The following is a 20737-nucleotide window of genomic DNA, read 5'->3' as shown; positions in this document are numbered from 1 at the left end:
TTTGAAGAAAACAGGATAACGTGCTCATCTCTAAGCAACCGAGCACCAAACAGATACGCGGGAGTTTTGTTCTAATTATGAAACTGATAACCAAGAGTTGTTTTTATAAAAAAATCAAATGTTTAGAGACGAGTTTTATGCAAAAGTGAAACTGAAAGTAGATCTAGACATTTTAATGATCAGTTACATGTTTTAGATCTACTTGAACTGTATTTCTGGATTATATTCAAGTTGATTTTGTTTAAGCAACATTTTAAAAGAAAGAATAAAGTGTAATTAAAAAGAAAATTGTTATTGTTTACATAAATGTTATAGAGACAAGAAAGATAACTCATGCACACCACAACTAGAAGACAAATGAAGATAGTTCTTTTATGTAAAAATTATGACGTAGTTTATATACAAGTCTCAGTGACGCAATCGGTACGCACGACGGTTGAAATGAAAGTTTTATGCCTAGTGTCAGTGGTATGCGAGATCAATTCCCAACAAATTCTGTAAAACTTTTTTTCTGTCAAAAAACGACAGAAAGTACTATTCTTTGATGGTGAGTTGCAAGCCATAGTATACAAACAAAGTATGTGTAGGGGCTGAGCCCATTATACCTAAGGTCAAGGTCACCAAGCTGTTATACTTAGGTTATTTTTAGCTCGACTATTCGAAGAATAGTCTAGCTATTCTACTCACCCTGGCGTCGGCGTCGGCGTCACACTTTGGTTAAGTTTTTGCATGCAAGTACATACAGTCATCAATGAAAGGCATATAGCTTTGAAACTTATTTCTTCTTTTTCTAGGTCAATTACCAACCTCTCTGGGTCAAGTCCCATAATGCTGACATGTATTTTGAGCAAATTATGCCCCCTTTTGGACTTAGAAAATTTGGTTAAAGTTTACATGCAAGTACATCTCCAAACTAAGCAGTATATTGAAACTCACATGTTCTCGGTTATAAAACTAATTATAGCAGCAAGTCCATAACTCTGACTTCATTTGGCCAAATTATCCCCTTTTGACTTAGAAATTCGGTTAAAGTTTTGCGTGCAAGTACATACAACTACTTCTAAAGCATATAGATTTGAAACTATTTTCTTTCTACATCAATTACCAACCTTACTGGGTCAAGACCCATAACTCTGACATGTATTTTGAGCAAATTATGCCCCCTTTTGGACTTTGAAAATTCTGGTTAAAGTTTTACATGCAAGTTTCTATCTCCAAAACTAATGCAGATATTGATTTGAAACTTCACATGTGTCTTTGGGGTTATAAAACTAGTTGATAGCAGCAAGTCCCGTAACTCTGACTTTCATTTTGGCCAAATTATGCCCCCTTTTGGACTTAGAAAATTCTAGTTAAAGTTTTGCGTGCAAGTACATACAACTATTTCTAAAAGGCATATAGATTTAAAATTTCTTTTTCTAGATCAATTACCAACCTCACTGGGTCAAGTCCCATAACTCTGACATGTTTTTTGAGCAAATTATGCCCCCTTTTAGACTTAGAAAATTTTGGTTGAAGTTTTACATGCAAGTTATTATCTCCAAAACTAATACAGGTATTGATTTGAAACTTCACATGTGTCTTCGGGGTTAAAAAACTAGTTGATAGGATCAAGTCCCATAACTCTGACCTTCATTTTGGCCAAATTATGCCCCCTTTTGGACTTAGCAAATTCTGGTTAAAGTTTTGCGTGCAAGTACATACAGCTATTACTAAAATGCATATAGATTTGAAACTTATTATTTCTTTTTCTAGATCAATTACTAACCTCACTGGATCAAGTCCCATAACTCAGGCATGTATTTTGGGCAAATTATGCCCCCTTTTGGACTTTGAAAATTCTGGTTAAAGTTTTACATGCAAGTTTCTATCTCCAAAACTAATGCAGATATTGAATTGAAACTTCTCATGTGCCTTCGGGGTTATAAAACTAGTTGATAGCAGCAAGTCCCATAACAGATATGCATTTTGGTCAAATTATTCCCACTTTTGAACTTAAAACTCTTTTGATATTTAACTTTTTTGGGTAATATTTTCCTGCTTCTGGGTCAATATTTCGAATAGTCGAGCTTGGCTGTCTTACGGACAGCTCTTGTTAAGGTTAAAGTTTTTCGGCAACCTTTGTTTTTATGCCCCCGAAGGGAGGCATATTAGTTTTCAACTGTCCATCCATTAGTTTGTTCGTTAGTTAGTTAGTTTGTTCGTTTGTCACAATGTTAACTTTTTGCATGAAGGCACTTAACTTTCGAACCACTGCACCCAGGACCTTCAGACTTCACATGCTGATAGTACTTATTGAGTACACCACCCTTACTGACTTCGGGGTCACCAGGTCAAAGGTCAAGGTCACATGGGCCAACGTTAACTTTTTATGCCCCGGAAGGGAGGTATATTAGTTTTCAACTGTCCGTCCGTTCGTTTGTTAGTTCGTTAGTTCGTTCGTTCATCACAACGTTAACTTTTTGCATGAAGGCACTTTACTCGCGAATCACTGCACCCAGGACCTTCAAACTTCACGTGCTGATAGTACTTATTGAGTATACCACCCCTACCGACTTTGGGGTCACCAGGTCAAAGGTCAAGGTCACAGGGGCCAACGTTAACTTTTTGCATGAAGGCCTTTTACTTGCGAACCACTGCACCCAGGACCTTCAAACTTCACATGCTGATAGTACTTATTGAGTACACCACTGCTACTGACTTTGGGGTCACCTGGTCAAAGGTCAAGGTCACATGGGTCAACGTTAACTTTTTGCATGAAGGCACTTTACTCGCGAACCACTGCACCCAGGACCTTCAAACTTCACATGCTGATAGTACTTATTGAGTACACCACCCCTACTGACTTTGGGGTCACCTGGTCAAAGGTCAAGGTCACATGGGTCAACGTTAACTTTTTGCATGAAGGCACTTTACTCGCGAACCACTGCACCCAGGACCTTCAAACTTCACATGCTGATAGTACTTAATGAGTACACCACCCCTACTGACTTTAGGGTCACCAGCTCAGAGGTCAAGGTCACAGGGGCCAACATTAACGTTTTGCATGAAGACCCTTTACTCGCGAACCACTGCACCCAGGACCTTCAAACTTTACCTGCTGATAGAACTTATTAAGTACACCACCCCTACTGACTTTGGGGTCACCAGGTCAAAGGTCAAGGTCACAGGGGCCAACGTTAACTGTTTGCTTGAAGGCACTTTACTCGCGAACCACTGCACCCAGGACCTTCAAACTTCACATGCTGATGCTGATAGTACTTATTGAGTACACCAACCCTACTGACTTTGGGGTCACCAGGTCAAAGGTCAAGGTCACAGGGGCCAACGTTACGTTTTTGCCTGAAGGCACTTTATTTGCGAACCACTTCACCCAGATCCTTCAAACTTCACATGCTGATAGTACTTATTGAGTACATCACCCCTACTGACTTTGGGGTCACCAGGTCAAAGGTCAAGGTGCTGCGGGGGCATTTGTCACCATTAGTGACAGCTCTTGTTGCATGAAGGCACTTTACTTGCGAACCACTGCACCGAGGACCTTCAAACTTCACGTGCTGATAGTTCTTTTTGAGTACACCACCCCTACTGACTTTGGGGTCACCAGGTCAAAGGTCAAGGTCACAAGGGCCAACGTTAACTTTTTGCATGAAGGCACTTTACTCGCGATCCACTGCACCCAGGACCTTCAAACTTCACGTGCTGATAGTACTTATTGAGTACACCACCCCTACTGACTTTGGGGTTACCAGGTCAAAGGTCAAAGTCACAGGGGCCAACATTAACTTTTTGCATGAAGGCACTTTACTCGCGAACCACTGCACCCAGGACCTTCAAACTTCACCTGCTGATAGTACTTATCAAGTACACCACTCCTACTGACTTTGGGGTCACCAGGTCAAAGGTCAAGGTCACAGGGGCCAACATTAACTTTTTGCATGAAGGCAGTTTACTCGCAAACCACTTCACGCAGGACCTTCAAACTTTACTTGCTGATAGTACTTTATGAGTACACCAACCCTACTTACTTTGGGGTCACCAGGTCAAAGGTTAAGGTCACAGGGGCCAACGTTAACTTTTTGCATGAAGGCACTTTACATGCGAACCACTTCACGCAGGACCTTCAAACTTCACATGCTGATAGTACTTATTGAGTACACCAACCCTACTGACTTTGGGGTCACCAGGTCAAAGGTCAAGGTGCTGCAGGGGCATTTGTCACCATTAGTGACAGCTCTTGTTCTGTCATATCTTTGTTACTATTGCTTATATCATACTGTTAGTTCACGTAAACATTATCCAGCATACAAAGTATGTGCAGGGGCAGGGCCCATTATACCCAAGGTCAAGGTTACCAAGGAGTTATACTTGGAATTATTTTCCATTTATTTTGTACTTAAACATCATAGGATGATTGTTCTAATTGTGTTTCTGACAGAATTATGCCCCTTTTGTACTTAAACTTCATAGGATGATTGTTCATGCAGAGTAAATGACCCTTATTGTTTTTGGGGTCACTCCGTAAAGGTCAAGGTCACAGGGGCCTGAACATTGATAACCAGTTCCGATCAATAACTTGAGAACCACTTGACCCAGAATGTTGAAACTTCATAGGATGATTGAACATGCAGAGTAGATGACCCCTATTGATTTTGGGGTCAGTCTATTAAAGGTCGAGGTCACAGTGGCCTGTTCATGTAAAATCATTTTTTGGAAATAACTTGAGAACCACTTGACCTACAATGTTGAAACTTAATAGGATGATTGGACATGCAGAGTAGATGACCCCTATTTATTTTGAGGTCACTTGATCAAAGGTCAAGGTCACAGGAGCCTGAACAGTGACTTGAAAACCACTAGGCCACCAGTGTTGAAATTTAGCGGGATAACTGAACATGCCAAGTAGATGATCCCTATTGCAGCCAACCATCAGTGTCTCTTTGACTTTAGCTCCTGACCCCTATTGACTTCTTGCCCATAGCACTTTGCATTGGGGGAGACATGCGCTTTTTTACAAAAGCATTTTCTAGTTTTTACCTTGTGAACACTATAGAAGTCATAATTTACATTTGATTTTAAACACACTTACACACAAGTTAAGTCACAATAAGCTCTTGATTCCTTTCGAAAACCAGCTAGATTCCGTCATAGGTTCTAGAGTTACTGCCCCTGAAAGGGGCAGAATTTTCTATTTTGGCACTTTCAGCAATATAGAAGTTTCATTTATGCTTTGATTATGCCCCCCTTTGAAGAAGGAGGGGTATATTGTTTTGTAGATGTTGGTCTGTCTGTCGGTCAGTATGTAGACCAACCCGCTTCCGGATGATAACTCAAGAATGCTTGGGCTTAGGATCAGGAAGTTGATAGGGTGGTTGGTCATAACCAGCAGATGACCCCTGATGATTTTTGAGGTCAGTAGGTCAAAGGTCAAGGTCACAATGACTAGGAACAGTTAAACAGTTTCCGGATGATAACTGAAGAACGCTTTGGCCTAGGATCATGAAAGTTGATAGATAGGTTGGTCATGACCAGCAGATGACACCTATTGATTTTGAGGTAAGTAGGCCAGGGGCCTGGAACAGTAAAACCGTTTCCAGACGATAACTTGAGAACACTTGGGCTAAGGATCACGAAACTTAAAAGGTGAGCATGACCAGCAGATGACCCCTATTGATTATGAGGTCAGAGGTCAAGGTCACAGAGCCCTGGAACAGTTAAAATGTGTCCGGACGATAACTTGAGAATGCTAGGACCTAGGATCACGAAACTTAAGAGGGAGGTTTATCATGACCAGCAGATGACCCCTATTGATTTTGAGGTCAGTAGGTCAAAGGTCAATGTCACTTTGACCAAAAACAGTAACCATATAATTTCTGTTCCTTGTGCAATTACTGAATGCATCATGTGGGGAGGGGGTGGGGGGGCATTTCGTGTTCTACGAGCTCTTGTTTGATACAAACTTGCACAGAATGTTTGTCTTCATGCTCTCTAGGCCAAGTTCAAAATTGGGTCATGTGGGGTAAAAAACTATGTCACCAGGTTAAATCAAATGAAAAGATTGTTAACACTCCAGAGGCTGCATTTATAACTATCTTCATGAAACTTGGTCAGAATATTACCTTGATGATTCATATGTCAAGTTCGCAACTGGGTCATGTGGGGTTGAATATTACTTTGCATGCTAAAATCAAAGGAAAAGCTTGTGAACGCTCTAGAGGCCATATTTATGACCCTATCTTCATGAAACTTGGTAAGAATGTCAGGGTCCTCCCCAGGTCCTTTCAGCCGGGTGCTGCGCCCGGCTTTAATATCTTAGCAACCAGCTATAAAATTTCAATATCATAAATTTCATGTACATTTATACATTTCATCACCTGTAAACATAACCAGCCGATAATTACCTGTTTTGATTATGTCTGGAGGCAAAATCGGTAATGTTATAGTCGCAGAACATAATCACGGACAGTGTTACAAACAATCAACTTATTTTACCGCCAACTGTCAAATTGTACTTTCGTTTTCGTGCACAACAATTTTTTTTTGCAAACCACATTTAATTTTGAAATACATCGGGTTCAAATACTTGTCTATATATCAAACAAATTTTGATATTGAATGTAATCAATTTTGGCATTATTTAAAACAGAAATTGGCGAATCTGTTCATTTGCAACCAAATAAAACTGATGCTGGTAGAACATGCCAAACCATAAAGATTGTATTTTCAATAGCCAGCAAGTAATAGCCAGGCTATTTGAACAAAAACTACCTGCAAAACTTGCAAAGTTGCAACTGCTACTGGCAAAAATCAGGGTCAATCGTATCTGAAACTGCAGGGTATTTCGGACGACACAGATTTAGATAAGTCAATACATAGTGTCAGAGAAGGTAGAAAACATAAAAAATTTGATTAAATGACTTTTACTTCATGAAATGAGCTGCATATTCAACTAGAATATGAAATATAGAATTATCGGTAGGTTTAGAAGATAGTGTTTGACACTGTAAGGACCAAAAAGATCCACATTATTTGCTGTCAAAACTTCTATATTTCTGTAAAAACTCAGGCTATAATTAATGCAAAAAAAATCACAATGCATATTTCCTTTTAAACTCGGCTTCAAAGAAAATCAAGTAGAAATATTAAATAATGATTCTTGCAGTGATTTCTTCTTGATTTATTTACTTAAGCTACCTTTGATAAATATGTTTATATATGTTACAGTTTCAGAAGCTATTTCCTATCATTCTTATATTTCATCACCTCAATTTAGTACTTAAATGAATAATGTTTATCGGGACAAACCGCTAGAAAGTGTACCTGGCTATAATTCCACAGAGCCCGGCTATAACAAAATCCTGGGGAGAACCCTGAATGTGAGAGGAAAGGAATCTTGCTGATTCCTAGGCCAAGTTTGAAACTGGGTCATGTGGAGTCAAAAATTAGGTCACCTGCTCAAATCAAAGGAGAAGCTTGTTATCACTCTAGAGGCCATATTGGTGACCCTGTCTTCATGAAACTTGGTAAGAATGTTTATCTTAATGATTCTTAGGCCAAGTTCAAAACTAGGTCATGTGGGGTCAAAAATTTGGTCACCTCAAATCAAAGGAAAAGCTTGTTAACACTCTAGAGGCCATATTTATGACCCTTTCTTCATGAAACTTGGTAAGAATGTTTATCTTGATGATTCCTAAGCCAGGTTCAAACTGGGTCATTGGGGGTCAAAAACTAGGTCAACACTCAAAAAAAAAAAGGAAAAGGTTTTTAACACTGCAGAGGCCACATTTATGACCCTATCTTTATGAAACTTGGTCAGAATGTTTATCTTAATGATTTCAAGTTTAACAGATGAGCGATATAGGGTCGTCATGACCCTGTGTTATTCATTTGGAATGATTTAAAATCAACATTAAGTTGAGCCATCTTACTTTCAAAAGCAGAGTTTTAATGATTTTCCATAAGAAAAGCAAGTAATAAGCCATGATTATGGAAACTGTTCTGGGATAATTGGTTTACCTAATATCTGTGACTGGTAGTTGTTTCAAATACAAAGTTCTTATTTATGAAATGTTACTGTATTTAGATTGGAATTACTGTAACCAGTTACATTTTACACCTCAGGGATTTCCACAGTCACAGAGTGTAAGTCCAAAACCACGTAAAGTTTTTGTTGAAGAGAGGTCCCCAAAAGGTTATTCTGGATTCCCTTCCAAGAAAACGTTCATGGCTGAAGAAGTATCTCCATGTAAAAAGGTCAAGGTCAGCCAGTCTGAAGAAGTCAAGGTCAGTCAGTCTGGGGATAACCAGGAAATTGTGCAAACTGCCAAGTCATCAAGAGCTGGTAAATAGTATATGTAATACAATAGAGTTATTATGATAGTAGCTTGCTCCGTGATGCTGTATTCGGCTAGAATAGAAAATCCCAGATTTAGCTACTGTTATAATGACCATTTTTAGCTCGACTATTCGAAGAATAGGGGAGCTATCCTACTCGCCCCTCATAATAAGATGATGTGTCGTGCACAACTTTCAGACCCCTAGCTAAAAGGTCATGGTCTTGGCAGTCAAATGAACAGGGTCTGTTTCGTGTCCGGTCCATAACTCCGTCATTCATAAAGGGATTTTAATATCACTTGGCACAAATGTTCCCCATGATGAGACGATGTGTCCTGCGCAAAAACCAGACCCCTGGCTCAAAGGTCAAGGTCACAATTGGAGGTCAAAGGTTAATAGGTTTTTTTCCCTGTCCGGTCCAGAACTCTGTCATCCATGATGGAATTTTAATATTACTTGGCATAAATGTTCCCTATGATGAGACGGCATCTCATGCGCAACACCCGGAACCTTAGCTTAAAGGTCAAGGTCACACTTTATGATTAAAGGTCAATGGGAATTTTTCCTGTCCTGTCTATAACTTTATCATGCAAAACAGGATTTAAATATCAGTTTACACAAATATTTCCCTGGATGAGACAATGTGTCATGCGCAACACCCAAGCCCTTAGCTGCAAGGTCAAGGTCACACTTGGAAGTCAAAGGTCAAAAGGGCTTTTTTCCTGTCCAATCTGTAACTCAACAATCCTAAAAGGGATTTTAATATTACTTGGCACAAATGTTCTCCACCATGAGACGGAGTGTCATGCGCAAGAACCTGGTCCCCAGGTCTAAGGTCAAGGTCACACATAGAGTCAAAGGTCAGATACAAGAATGACTTTGCTCGGAGCATTTCTTCTTCATGCATGGAGGGCTTTTGATGTATCTTTGCACAAATGTTCACTAACATGAGGCACCCTTGTTTTTAGAATTACGTCCCTTTGTTCTTACTATAAATAGATCATATTGTAACTTATTTATTACTGGCCGTAGGGAAAAATCGAGACGAGTTTTCTGTGGTGCAACATGCATGTTATATCCAATTTTTAGGAGCATTTTGACCTAACTCTACCTGGTAAAGAATTTCTTGTGGACTTATATTATATAGAAATTTTTCTTCTTTTTTTATTTTAAGGATTAAAACATCCCTTGTTATTACTATAAATAACTTATGACTCCTTTTTTGATAATCGGCCAAAAAAATGCCATATGAAAACAACTCGTCTCCTTAGTGCAAAAAGTGAATAAGTCCTTTAAGTCAATGCAGTTATCCACTTTTTGCACTGAGGGACGAACTGTAGGTTTTTTAGCTCACCTGTCACATAGTGACAAGGTGAGCTTTTGTGATCACCCTTCGTCCGTCGTCTGTGCGTCCGTGCGTCCGTCAACAATTTCTTGTCTGCGCGATAGTGGTTTCATTTATGATTTTATTTTAACCAAACTTGCACACAACTTGTATCATCATAAGATCTCGGTTCCTTTCTTGAACTGGCCAGATTCCATTATGGGTTCCAGAGTTATGGCCCCTGAAAGGGCCAGAATTAGCTATTTTGACCTTGTCTGCACTATAGCAACTTCATTTATGATTTTATTTTAACCAAACTTGCACACAACTTGTATCACCATAAGATCTTGGTTCCTTTTTAGCTCATCTGATTTTTTGAAAAAAAATGATGAGTTATTGTCATCACTTGAGCGGTTGTCGGCGTCGGTGTCGGCGTCGGCGTCTGCGTCGGCGTTGCCTGGTTAAGTTTTATGTTTAGGTCAGCTTTTCTCCTAAACTATCAAAGCTATTGCTTTGAAACTTGGAATACTTGTTCACCATCATAAGCTGACCCTGTATAGCAAGAAACATAACTCCATCTTGCTTTTTGCAAGATTTATGGCCCCTTTTGTACTTAGAAAATATCAGATTTCTTGGTTAAGTTTTATGTTTAGGTCAACTTTTCTCCTAAACTATCAAAGCTTTTGCTTTGAAACTTGGAATACTTGTTCACCATCATAAGCAGACCCTGTACATCAAGAAACATAACTCCATCTTGCTTTTTGCAAGAATTATTGCCCCTTTTGGACTTAGAAAATCAGTTTTCTTGGTTAAGTTTTATGTTTAGGTCAGCTTTTATCCTAAACTATCAAAGCTATTCCTTTAAAACTTGCAACACTTGTTCACCATCATAAGCTGACCCTGTACAGCAAGAAACATAACTCCATCCTGCTTTTTGCAAGATTTATGGCCCCTTTTGGACTTAGAAAATATCAGATTTCTTGGTTAAGTTTTATGTTTAGGTCAACTTTTTCTCTTAAACTATCAAAGCTATTGCTTTAAAACTTGCAACTCTTGTTCACCATCATAAGCTGACCCTGTACAGCAAGCAACATAACTCCATCCTGCTTTTTGCAATAATTATTGCCCCTTTTGGACTTAGAAAAATGGTTGAATATTATGTTTAAGTCAACTTTTCTCATAAACTATCAAAGCTATTGCTTTAAAACTTGCAACAGTTTTTCACCATCATAAGTGGACACTGTACATCAAGAAACATAACTCTATCCTGCTTTTTGCAAGAGTGATGGCCCTTTTTAGACTTAGAAAATCATGGGTAGGACAATATTTCTATTACACAAAAAAAATCAGATGAGCGTCAGCACCCGCAAGGCGGTGCTCTTGTTTGAACTGGCGATATCCCATTATGGGTTCAAGAGTTATGGCCCCTGATACAGCCAGAATTAGCTATTTTGACCTTGTCTGCACAATAGCAGCTTCATTTATGATTTGAATTCAATCAAACTTGCACAAAACTTGTGTCACCATAAGATCTCAGTTCCTTTCTTGAACCGGCCAGATCCCATAATGGGTTCCAGAGTTATGGCCCCTGAAAGGGCCAAAATTAGCTATTTTGACCTTGTCTGCACAATAACAGCTTCATTTATGATTTGATTTTAACCAAACTTGCACACAACTTGTATCACCACAAGATCTTGCTTCCTTTCTTGAACTGGCGAGATTCCTTCATGGGTTCCAGAGTTATGGCCCCTTAAAAGTCTAAAATTAGCTATTTTGGCTTTTGCAGCCATATAGAGACTTCATTTATGGTTTTAATTTGATACAAACTTCCAAAATATCTTCAACAACAATAAATCTTGGATTCCATGACAAATCAGATCCAATCGTAGGTTCCAGAGTTATTTTATATCTGATTACCTCCCCTAATTGTAATCAAAATGGATTTATATCAGTAAGTACTTATAAGACTTATTTGAAATTTCATTATTGTTATTAGTTGGACTGAGCCAATCAGGGTAGATAACTATGGACTGATTTTATATCAAATTACCTCCCTTTATTTCAAATTAAAATGGGTATATCTCCATAACTAATGAAGATACTGATCTGAAATTTCATTTATGTCAACAGATTTATTTGGCAGATCCTTCTTTTGTTCACTTACAATATTTTTTTTTTTTTAATTACTTCCCTTTTACATTACTATAAATAGCTTATTTTTAGTAACTTTTTTATTATTGGACGTAGGGAAAAACCGAGACCACTTTTCTGTGATACAACATGGATGGTACCTCCAATTTTTAGGTGTATTTTGACATATCTATACCTTGTAAGATTTTTTTTCTTTTTGGTTAAATTTCTTCCCTTTGTTGTTCCTGTCCTTTGGACTTAGATATTCTTTCTGAGGACCTTCTTGTCCTCAAGTGCAGTGATAACAGGTGAGCGATATAGGGCCATCATGGCCCTCTTGTATATAATATAAATTTTAATCCAAGTGTTTTGTTATAACATATTGTATATATAGTACAATATTGTTTATACATCATTGACAGATATCAGTTCATTATGTTATACTGCGGTAGAGAATAGTAGGTGCCTTCCAGTAGGGGACTTTTTATTGCATGGCAATACTTCATTCACTTGTTGTTTTTGCCCTGTCCATCCGTCTGTCCATCACACTTCATTTCCGATCGATAACCGGAGAACCATTTGACCTAAAACCTTTAAAGTTCATGGGGGTTTTTTGCAGGGCTTATGAATTAGATAGCCATTCTTGTTTTTGGGATCACTCCATCAAAGCTCAAGGTCACAGGGGCCTGAACATGGAAAACCATTTCCATCAATAACTTGAGAACCATTCGACCCAGAATGTTGAAACTTCATAGGATGATTGGACATGCAGAGTAGACACCCCTATTGATTTTGGGGTCACTCTTAAAGGTCACGGTCACATGGGCATGAACATGGAAACACATTTTCGATTAATAACTTGAGAACCACTTGACCCAGAATGTTGAAACTTCATAGGATGATTGATTAAGTAGAGTAGATGACCTCTAATTATTTTTGGGTCAGTCTGTTAAAGGTGAAGGTCACAGGGGCCTGAACATTCGAAACCATCTCTGATCAATAACTTGAGAACCACTTGACCCAGAATGTTGAAACTTCATAGGATGATTGGTTCAGTAGATTAGCTGATCACTAATGATTTTGGGGTCACTCTGTTAAAGATCAAGGTCACATGGGCCTGAACATGGAAAACCATTTCCGATCAGTAACTTGAGAACCACTTGACCCAGAATGTTAAAACTTCATAGGATGATTGGACATGGCGAGTAGATGACCCCTACTGATTTTGGGGTTACTTGATCAAAGATCAAGGTCACAAGGGCCTGAACATTGAAAACAGTTTGTTTCATAACTTGAGAACCACTAGGCCCAGAATGTTGAAAATTAGTGGGACATGCGCTTTTTATGCCCCCGCCATAAAATGGGGGAGGGGGGTGCATATAGTATTACCCCTGTTTGTGTGTGTGTTCGGGAAAGGGTGGTGTTCATGTCCGGGCCATAGCTTTGACATGCATGGTCCAATTTTCATAATAATTTCACACAAGTTATAAGCATGGATAGACGATGTGTCTTACACAAAACCCTTTCACTAGCTCAAAGGTCAAGGTCACCGTCCTTGGTTGAACTTAGCCAGTTTTCACTACATATATACTGATAAGCCAGTTTTCACTACATACAATGTATATACTGATAATGTGGTCTTCGTGTCCGGTCCATAACTTTGACATGCATGGTCCGATTTCAAAATAATTTGACACAAATAATAAGCATGGATAGACGATGTGGCAACAACCAGGTCACTAGGTCTAAGGTCAAGGTCACACTTAGAGGCCAAAGGTCACATACAAGAATGACTTTGTCTTGAGCATTTCTTCTTCATGCATGGAGGGATTTTGATGTAATTTGGCTCAATTGTACACAATTATGAGACAGAATGTCATGCGCAAGAATCAGGTCCCTAGTTTAGAATTACTTTCCTTTGTTGTTACTATAAATAGCTTATATTGTAACTTTTTTATTACTGGTCATAGGGAAAAATCAAGACCACTTTTCTGTAGTGCAACATGCATGTTACATCCAATTTTGAGAAGTATTTTGACCTATCTCTACCTGGTAAGGTTTTTTAGTATGGACTTAGAATTTAAAAAAAAAAAAAATTATTTTATAGATTAACTTCTCTTAGTTGTTACTATAAATAACTTATGCCTGTGACCTTTCTCATGTTGCAGGGGCATCCGTGTCTGTGACACATTTCTAGTCTACAAAAGTTTTTACTCAAATCTTTCAAAATTTAGCAGAGATAAAAACAAAAAATGTGTGAAGTTAGAAAATATGTTGTACATTAAGATGGGAGGGCAATATTTAGCAGGAAAGGAAATTCATTTGATACTGTTTATCCTGCAACAGAGTGCACAATTTATCAATGGAAAAGTTGGATTTAATTGTGTAACTGATTTTCACTTCAGCAGTAAACAATAAGGGACACAGGAAAATATCTGGCATATCTCTGTGTGTTGGTGGAAGTAGATCCTCTGGTTCCCAGCTTGTTGGAAGGTTACTTAACGTAACTCCAAGCACAACAGCAAGTATAAGTGACCGAGGCATTGTGGGCCTGTTAAACACCCCATCAACAAGTGCCACCTTGTATAATGTCCAGTTTGACAGAGATAAGGATACAAGTTTACTTTCACCAGTTAGGGGAAGAAGGTGAGTTTGACAAACAAATTTAAAGCTTTTCAAACTTTTACACAAACAGCAGGAAATCAGTATGGATAGAGTGAAAGCTCAACCACAGTTAAGTGGGAACGTAATTATATATAGAGCAGAAACACAATAATGGTTTGAGTGTAAATGTTTAGCTTTCTCAGAAACTGACAGTTTGAGTGTAAATGTTTAGCTTTCTCAGATACTGACAGTCTATTATCCTCCAGACACTGGCCACATTTTATATACTCTTGCAAGGCATATGTATGCTTTTAACAGCACAGAAATGATGTCAGACTACCTTCGGCCAGAAGTAATGAAAATGAACGTTTACAGGCTCAACTTTAAAACGAAAGTCGCATTTGTATTGATCTACATTCAGTGCTCACACATGGATCACCCTATCTAAAAGTATGTTTGTGGACTTTGTATACCTCCAGACATTTAGCGAATGAATTGTCCATTTGTCAGTCTGTAGGAACCAGATTGCCTACAGCCCACATTAATGACAGGATTAGTTCATACACTCAACAATCCTTTTGTAAAGACCTACAAACTGACCTACACATAAATGATTTGACCCTCACGTCACATAGTTCACTTGATTTAGTTCTTAATAAAACAACCTTTTTGGTCCTACAGCTCACAATTGGCCAAATTTAGGTTATACCCACACTCAGCAAACCTTTTGGCAAAACCTACAAACTGACTTATAAATAGATGACCTTGACCTTCATATGATCTTCACCTTTAAGCTTGAAACCTCAGAAAACAACACCCAGGAGCATGATTTTGTGTTTGTGAAAATGCAGCTCCTTGTTTCATTTTTTTGATGTTTTTTTTTTTGCTAATGGGGAGTCTTTCAAACAGATTGAATATATTGACTATATCTTGTGTTGAGCACGCCATGTCAGCATCTTACCCATAAGAAAATATTTGCAGGCAGAAAAGACAAAAATCCCTCAGGGGTCAGTAATGGAACAAGAGTAACCTTGTCAGATTGTACTTAAGGCCTTTTTTTTAATTGTCTCATATTATGAGAGCTGCTGACTTAGACATATCAGCCATTTTTTCAACAACTGTCGTGAAATGAGTGTTGATTATACGGTAGTGTGAAAGGGCCTTCAGATGCTCATATGTTTTATTAAGTTTGAGGTGCGGAAGGATATGAAATGTATACCTGATATAGTGTAATGACAAAAAAACATACTATCCTGCATTGTCAAATTTATTTGTTATTCAGTAATGTTGCAACACTTTTTGAAAGTTCCAAAACATTGACTTTTACATCACAAATAGATTGGTTTTGTTAAATGCTTTCTTGAAACTGGTCTTTATGTTTAATATATCTGTGTAAATAGAATTAATTTCAGAACTAATATATTTCTGTAATTTTAGGAAGGTTTTTTCATATACTGTGAAATCATTATTAATTTTCACTTGTTAACGTGGAATTCAGTGTCAGTGAACACTAAAAAATTCCTATTCATTTTATCCTGAAAAGTTGCATATTTTAACCGCCTTGAAATCACAGATTTGGCTTAAAAAATGAAATTTCAAAAATTAAATGATTTCACAGTATATATTTAATATAAATACTCCACCTGGTTTATTTTATGGTTTTCAGGTTGTCAGACTTACAAAGCTTAGTTACTCAATTAGACAAACCAGACATGGTTAGCCTGGTTCCTGTCGATCATTTTAGTATGGCTGTTCAGGGGTTATCAGACCTTCTTAAACCTTGGAACCAGTCAAATGATAACACCAAATCTGATTGGTCCATTCAAAATCAGATGAAACCATGTGACAGTGGAGATAGTCTTTCAAACTCAACAGTAACAGCACAAACTGATTTAGAAGATGCAATTTTGATATTACCATTAATTAGTGATTACTTAAAACATTATACTGAAATGCTAGAATCAGCATTTGAAAATTCGACAGCCTCATCAGGTACAAATTCATCAAGTTCTCCAGATAGTTTTGACACATCGTCAGAATCTCCAACAGGGTCATTGGGCCTGTTTCTAAAAAGCACAGCAAATTATGCTAATGACTTGGAAGGTTTGACTATAGCCTCACTCAACACGTTGCATATACTGCTGTCTTGTGTAGGAGTGAGACGTATTTTATTGGATTCAGAATTCAGGCATATGCCAATGGCTATAGATGGTGCTGAGAATGGGGTGAGTTGTAATTTTACTTTCACACAAGAGGTTGAGATTTCAAAACAGGAGTGTGTAAGCCTACCTGTAGAAGATTCTAATATGTAGATATTTACACTATACATACTCTTAAAAGTATAACAATTCAGCATTTTGAATATTATGTTTTTGTAAATCAGCTAATATTTATAGCTGCTTAACATTAGGAACCCAATGTTCAAGGTGAAGACAGAAGGACATAATGAATTATTTCCCCGTTTTACTTAAATGCATTTTCACTATATCTCTGTTATTACAGAGGGGATTTGATTCAGTCTTAAAACAATTGTTCCACATCATCATCCACATCATTTTACACAAGTTCCATTACTCTGGCACCAATATTTCATGAATTATGTCTCCCCCAGGAGACATATTGTTTTTGCCCTGTCCGTCCGTCCGTCCGTACGTACGTCACACTTCATTTCCGAGCAATAACTGGAGAACCATTTGACCTAGAACCTTCAAACTTCATAGGGTTGTAGGGCTGCTGGAGTAGACGACCCCTATTGTTTTTGGGGTCACTCCATCAAAGGTCAAGGTCACAGGGGCCTGAACATTGAAAACCATTTCCGATCAATAACTAAAGAACACTTGACCCAGAATGTTGAAACTTCATAGGATGATTGGTCATGAAGAGTAGATGACCCCTATTGATTTTGGGGTCACTCCGTTAAAGGTCAAGGTCACAGGGGCCTGAACATTGATAACTAGTTCCGATCAATAACTTGAGAACCACTTGACCCAGAATGTTGAAACTTCATAGGATGATTGAACATGCAGAGTAGATGACCCCTATTGATTTTGGGGTCAGTCTATTAAAGGTCAAGGTCACAATGGCCTGTTCATGTAAAATCATTTTTTGGAAATAACTTGAGAACCACTTGACCTACAATGTTGAAACTTAATAGGATGATTGGACATGCAGAGTACATGACCCCTATTTATTTTGAGGTCACTTGATCAAAGGTCAGGGTCACAGGAGCCTGAACAGTGACTTGAGAACCACGAGTGTTGAAATTTAGCGGGATGACTAGATATGCCAAGTAGATGATCCCTATTGCAGCCAACCATCAGTGTCTCTTTGACTTTCGCTCCTGACCCCTATTGACTTCTTGCCTATAGGATTTTGCATTGGGGGAGACATGCGCTTTTTTACAAAAGCATTTTCTAGTTATCCACCTTTTTATTAGCTCACCTGAGCAATGCTCAGGTGAGTTTTTCTGATCGCTCGATGTCCGGCGTCCGGCGTCTGTCTGTCGTCTGTCGTCTGTCTGTCCGTCAACATTTAGCTTGTGTATGCGATAGAGGCTGTATTTTTCAACTGATCTTCATGAAACTTGGTCAGAATGATTACCTTTATGAAATCTAGGCCGAGTTCGAAAATGGGTCATCTCGGGTCAAAAACTAGGTCACTAGGTCAAATCAAAGAAAAACCTTGTGTATGCGATAGAGGCTGTATTTTTCAATTAATCTTCATGAATATTGGTCAGAATGATAACCTTGATGAAATCTAGGCCGAGTTCGAAAAAGGGTCATCTCGGGTCAAAAACTAGGTCACTAGGTCAAATCAAAGAAAAACCTTGTGTATGCGATAGAGGCTGTATTTTTCAATTGATCTTCATGAATATTGGTCAGAATGATTGCCTTGATGAAATCTAGGCCGAGTTCGAAAATGGGTCATCTCGGATGAAAAACTAGGTCACTAGGTCAAATCAAAGAAAAACCTTGTGTATGCGATAGAGGCTGTATTTTTCAATTATTCTTCATGAATATTGGTCAGAATGATAACCTTGATGAAATCTAGGCCGAATTCGAAAATGGGTCATCTCGGGTCAAAAACTAGGTCACTAGGTCAAATCAAAGAAAAACCTTGTGTATGCGATAGAGGCTGTATTTTTCAATTGATCTTCATGAGTATTGGTCAGAATGATTGCATTGATGAAATCTAGGCCGAGTTCGAAAATGGGTCATCTCGGGTCAAAAACTAGGTCACTAGGTCAAATCAAAGAAAAACCTTGTGTATGCGATAGAGGCGGTATTTTTCAGTTGATCTTCATGAATTTTGGTCAGAATGATAACCTTGATGAAATCTAGGCCGAGTTGGAAAATGGGTCATCTCGGGTCAAAAACTAGGTCACTAGGTCAAATGAAGGAAAAACCTTGTGTATGCGATAGAGGCTGTATTTTTCAACTGATCTTCATGAAATTTAGCCAGAATGATTACCTTGATAAAATCTAGGCCGAGTTGGAAAATGGGTCATCTGGGGTCAAAAACTAGGTCACCAGGTCAATTCGAAGAAAAACATTGTGTATGCAATAGAGGATATAGTTTTCAATTGATCTTCATGAAATTTGGTCAGAGTGATTGCCTTGATGAAATCTAGGTGGAGTTTGAATATGGGTTATCTGAGATCAAAAACTAGGTCACTAGGTCAAATTAAAGAAAAATCTTGTGTATGCAATAGAGACTGTTTTTTTTCAATTGATTTTATGAAATTTGGTCAGGATGATTGCCTTAATGAAATCTAGGTCGAATTTGAATATGGGTCATCTGAGGTCAAAAACTAGGTCACTTGGTCAAATCAAAGAAAAAACTTGTGTATGTGATAAAGGCTGTATTTTTCAATTGATCTTCATGAATTTTGGTCAGAATGATTGCCTTGATAAAATCTAGGTTGAGTTTGAACACGGGTCATCTAGGGTCAAAAACTAGGTCATATCTAAGAAAATGCTTGTTTTATTGCAAGAGACCAATTTTTTGGTCCAGTCTTAATGAAAATTGGTCAGAATATTTGTTTCCATGAAATCACTAGGTCAAACATGTTTTACACTGTTATGGTGTGTTTCTTAGGTGAGCGACCTAGGGCCATCTTGGCCCTCTTGTTTCTTAAAATTTCAGGTTAAGATGAATTTTTAAAAAAATTTGATGCACTATCACTCTATATCTGTTAAAGTGGTTCTGCTCATTTGATAAACCGGAAGTGATGGCGTAACATCATTTATCCGGAAAACATAGAATAAAACCTGGATTCGGCGTACGGAAATGAACATCTTCTTATGAAGTAATGTCAACCTGTGAGTAAATTTATTAAAATGTCACTGCTGCTATATTTCTAAGGTCAAAATATGATATTAAAACATGACACATTAAATAATGCAAAATAATGTCTCAAAATTAGCCTGAAATTTTCGGTTCACTTTAATCATGGTCAAATATCTCAAAATTAAGCACACGGATCTATACATTTTATTTCACCACATTATAGGTTATATGTTTATTTACAGCTGTGAGAAATTTCATCAGAATCTACCTTGTAGAAAAAATTCTATACGCGAAAATGTTATGAAAGATTATCCTATAGACTTTCATCACGAAAAATTGCGTGAGATCCAAATTTTTTAAATTAGTCTAGCAAAAAATCAAGCACACAACCATAATCCTTTATATTAGCTGAATTTTCTAGGTATATTCTGAAGTTTTAAAAAATTGGATTAAAATCAAATACTACATTGTAGAAAAGATCTTGATCCAATAATTTGATTTAATTTTTGATTTAATTTGATTCCTTTAATACGAAACAGATTTGATTCAAATAGTTGTACCACATCATCACCCACTTCATATGACACAAGGGCTATAACTCTTGCACCAATATTTCATGAATTATGCCCCCTTTTCTGTGAATTTTAGGTTAATGTTGGTGCACTTTCACTAGATCTTTGTTATTATTTAATGAATTTGATTAAAACTAATAGTTATTCCTCATCATCACCCACATCATGTGGCACAAGGTTCATAATTCTTGTTCAAATATTTCATGAATTATCCCCTCCTTTTACTTAGAATTTCAGTTTAAAGTTTTGGTGCCTTTTCACTCTATCTCAGTTATTACTAAATGGATTTGATTCAAACTTGAAATATTTGTTCCACATCATCACCCACATCATATGACACAAGGTTCATAATGCTGAACCACAATCTAACTTGGCGATTTGGATTTCGCCCAGAGGCGATAATTAGGCGAAGTGGCCTACTTTTAGCTCTTTAGTTTTGACTTTGTCATAAAAAATGCACTGTATTTTTTCTGTTGAGTCACAG

The 20737-nt window shown here is 37.8% G+C and overlaps 1 protein-coding gene across 3 annotated transcripts in view; it reads left to right on the top strand.

Moving 5' to 3' along the window:
• Positions 1 to 20737, top strand: part of LOC123551455 (uncharacterized) — a 99281-nt gene that overhangs the window by 31838 nt on the left and 46706 nt on the right. For 2 of the 3 annotated variants that reach the window (XM_045340403.2, XM_045340401.2), the window contains exons 8-10: positions 8122 to 8341; positions 14194 to 14434; positions 16059 to 16617. In XM_045340403.2, coding sequence (XP_045196338.2) covers positions 8122 to 8341; positions 14194 to 14434; positions 16059 to 16617 — 1020 coding nt within the window. The remainder of the gene's footprint in view (positions 1 to 8121; positions 8342 to 14193; positions 14435 to 16058; positions 16618 to 20737) is intronic. The other variant, XM_045340402.2, reaches the window with a different exon arrangement.

This window comes from Mercenaria mercenaria, chromosome 4 (assembly GCF_021730395.1).
Source record: "Mercenaria mercenaria strain notata chromosome 4, MADL_Memer_1, whole genome shotgun sequence".
Classification (NCBI taxonomy): domain Eukaryota; kingdom Metazoa; phylum Mollusca; class Bivalvia; order Venerida; family Veneridae; genus Mercenaria; species Mercenaria mercenaria.
The sequence above is the reverse complement of the archived record's forward strand: the minus strand, read 5'-3'. Positions and strand labels throughout refer to the sequence as shown.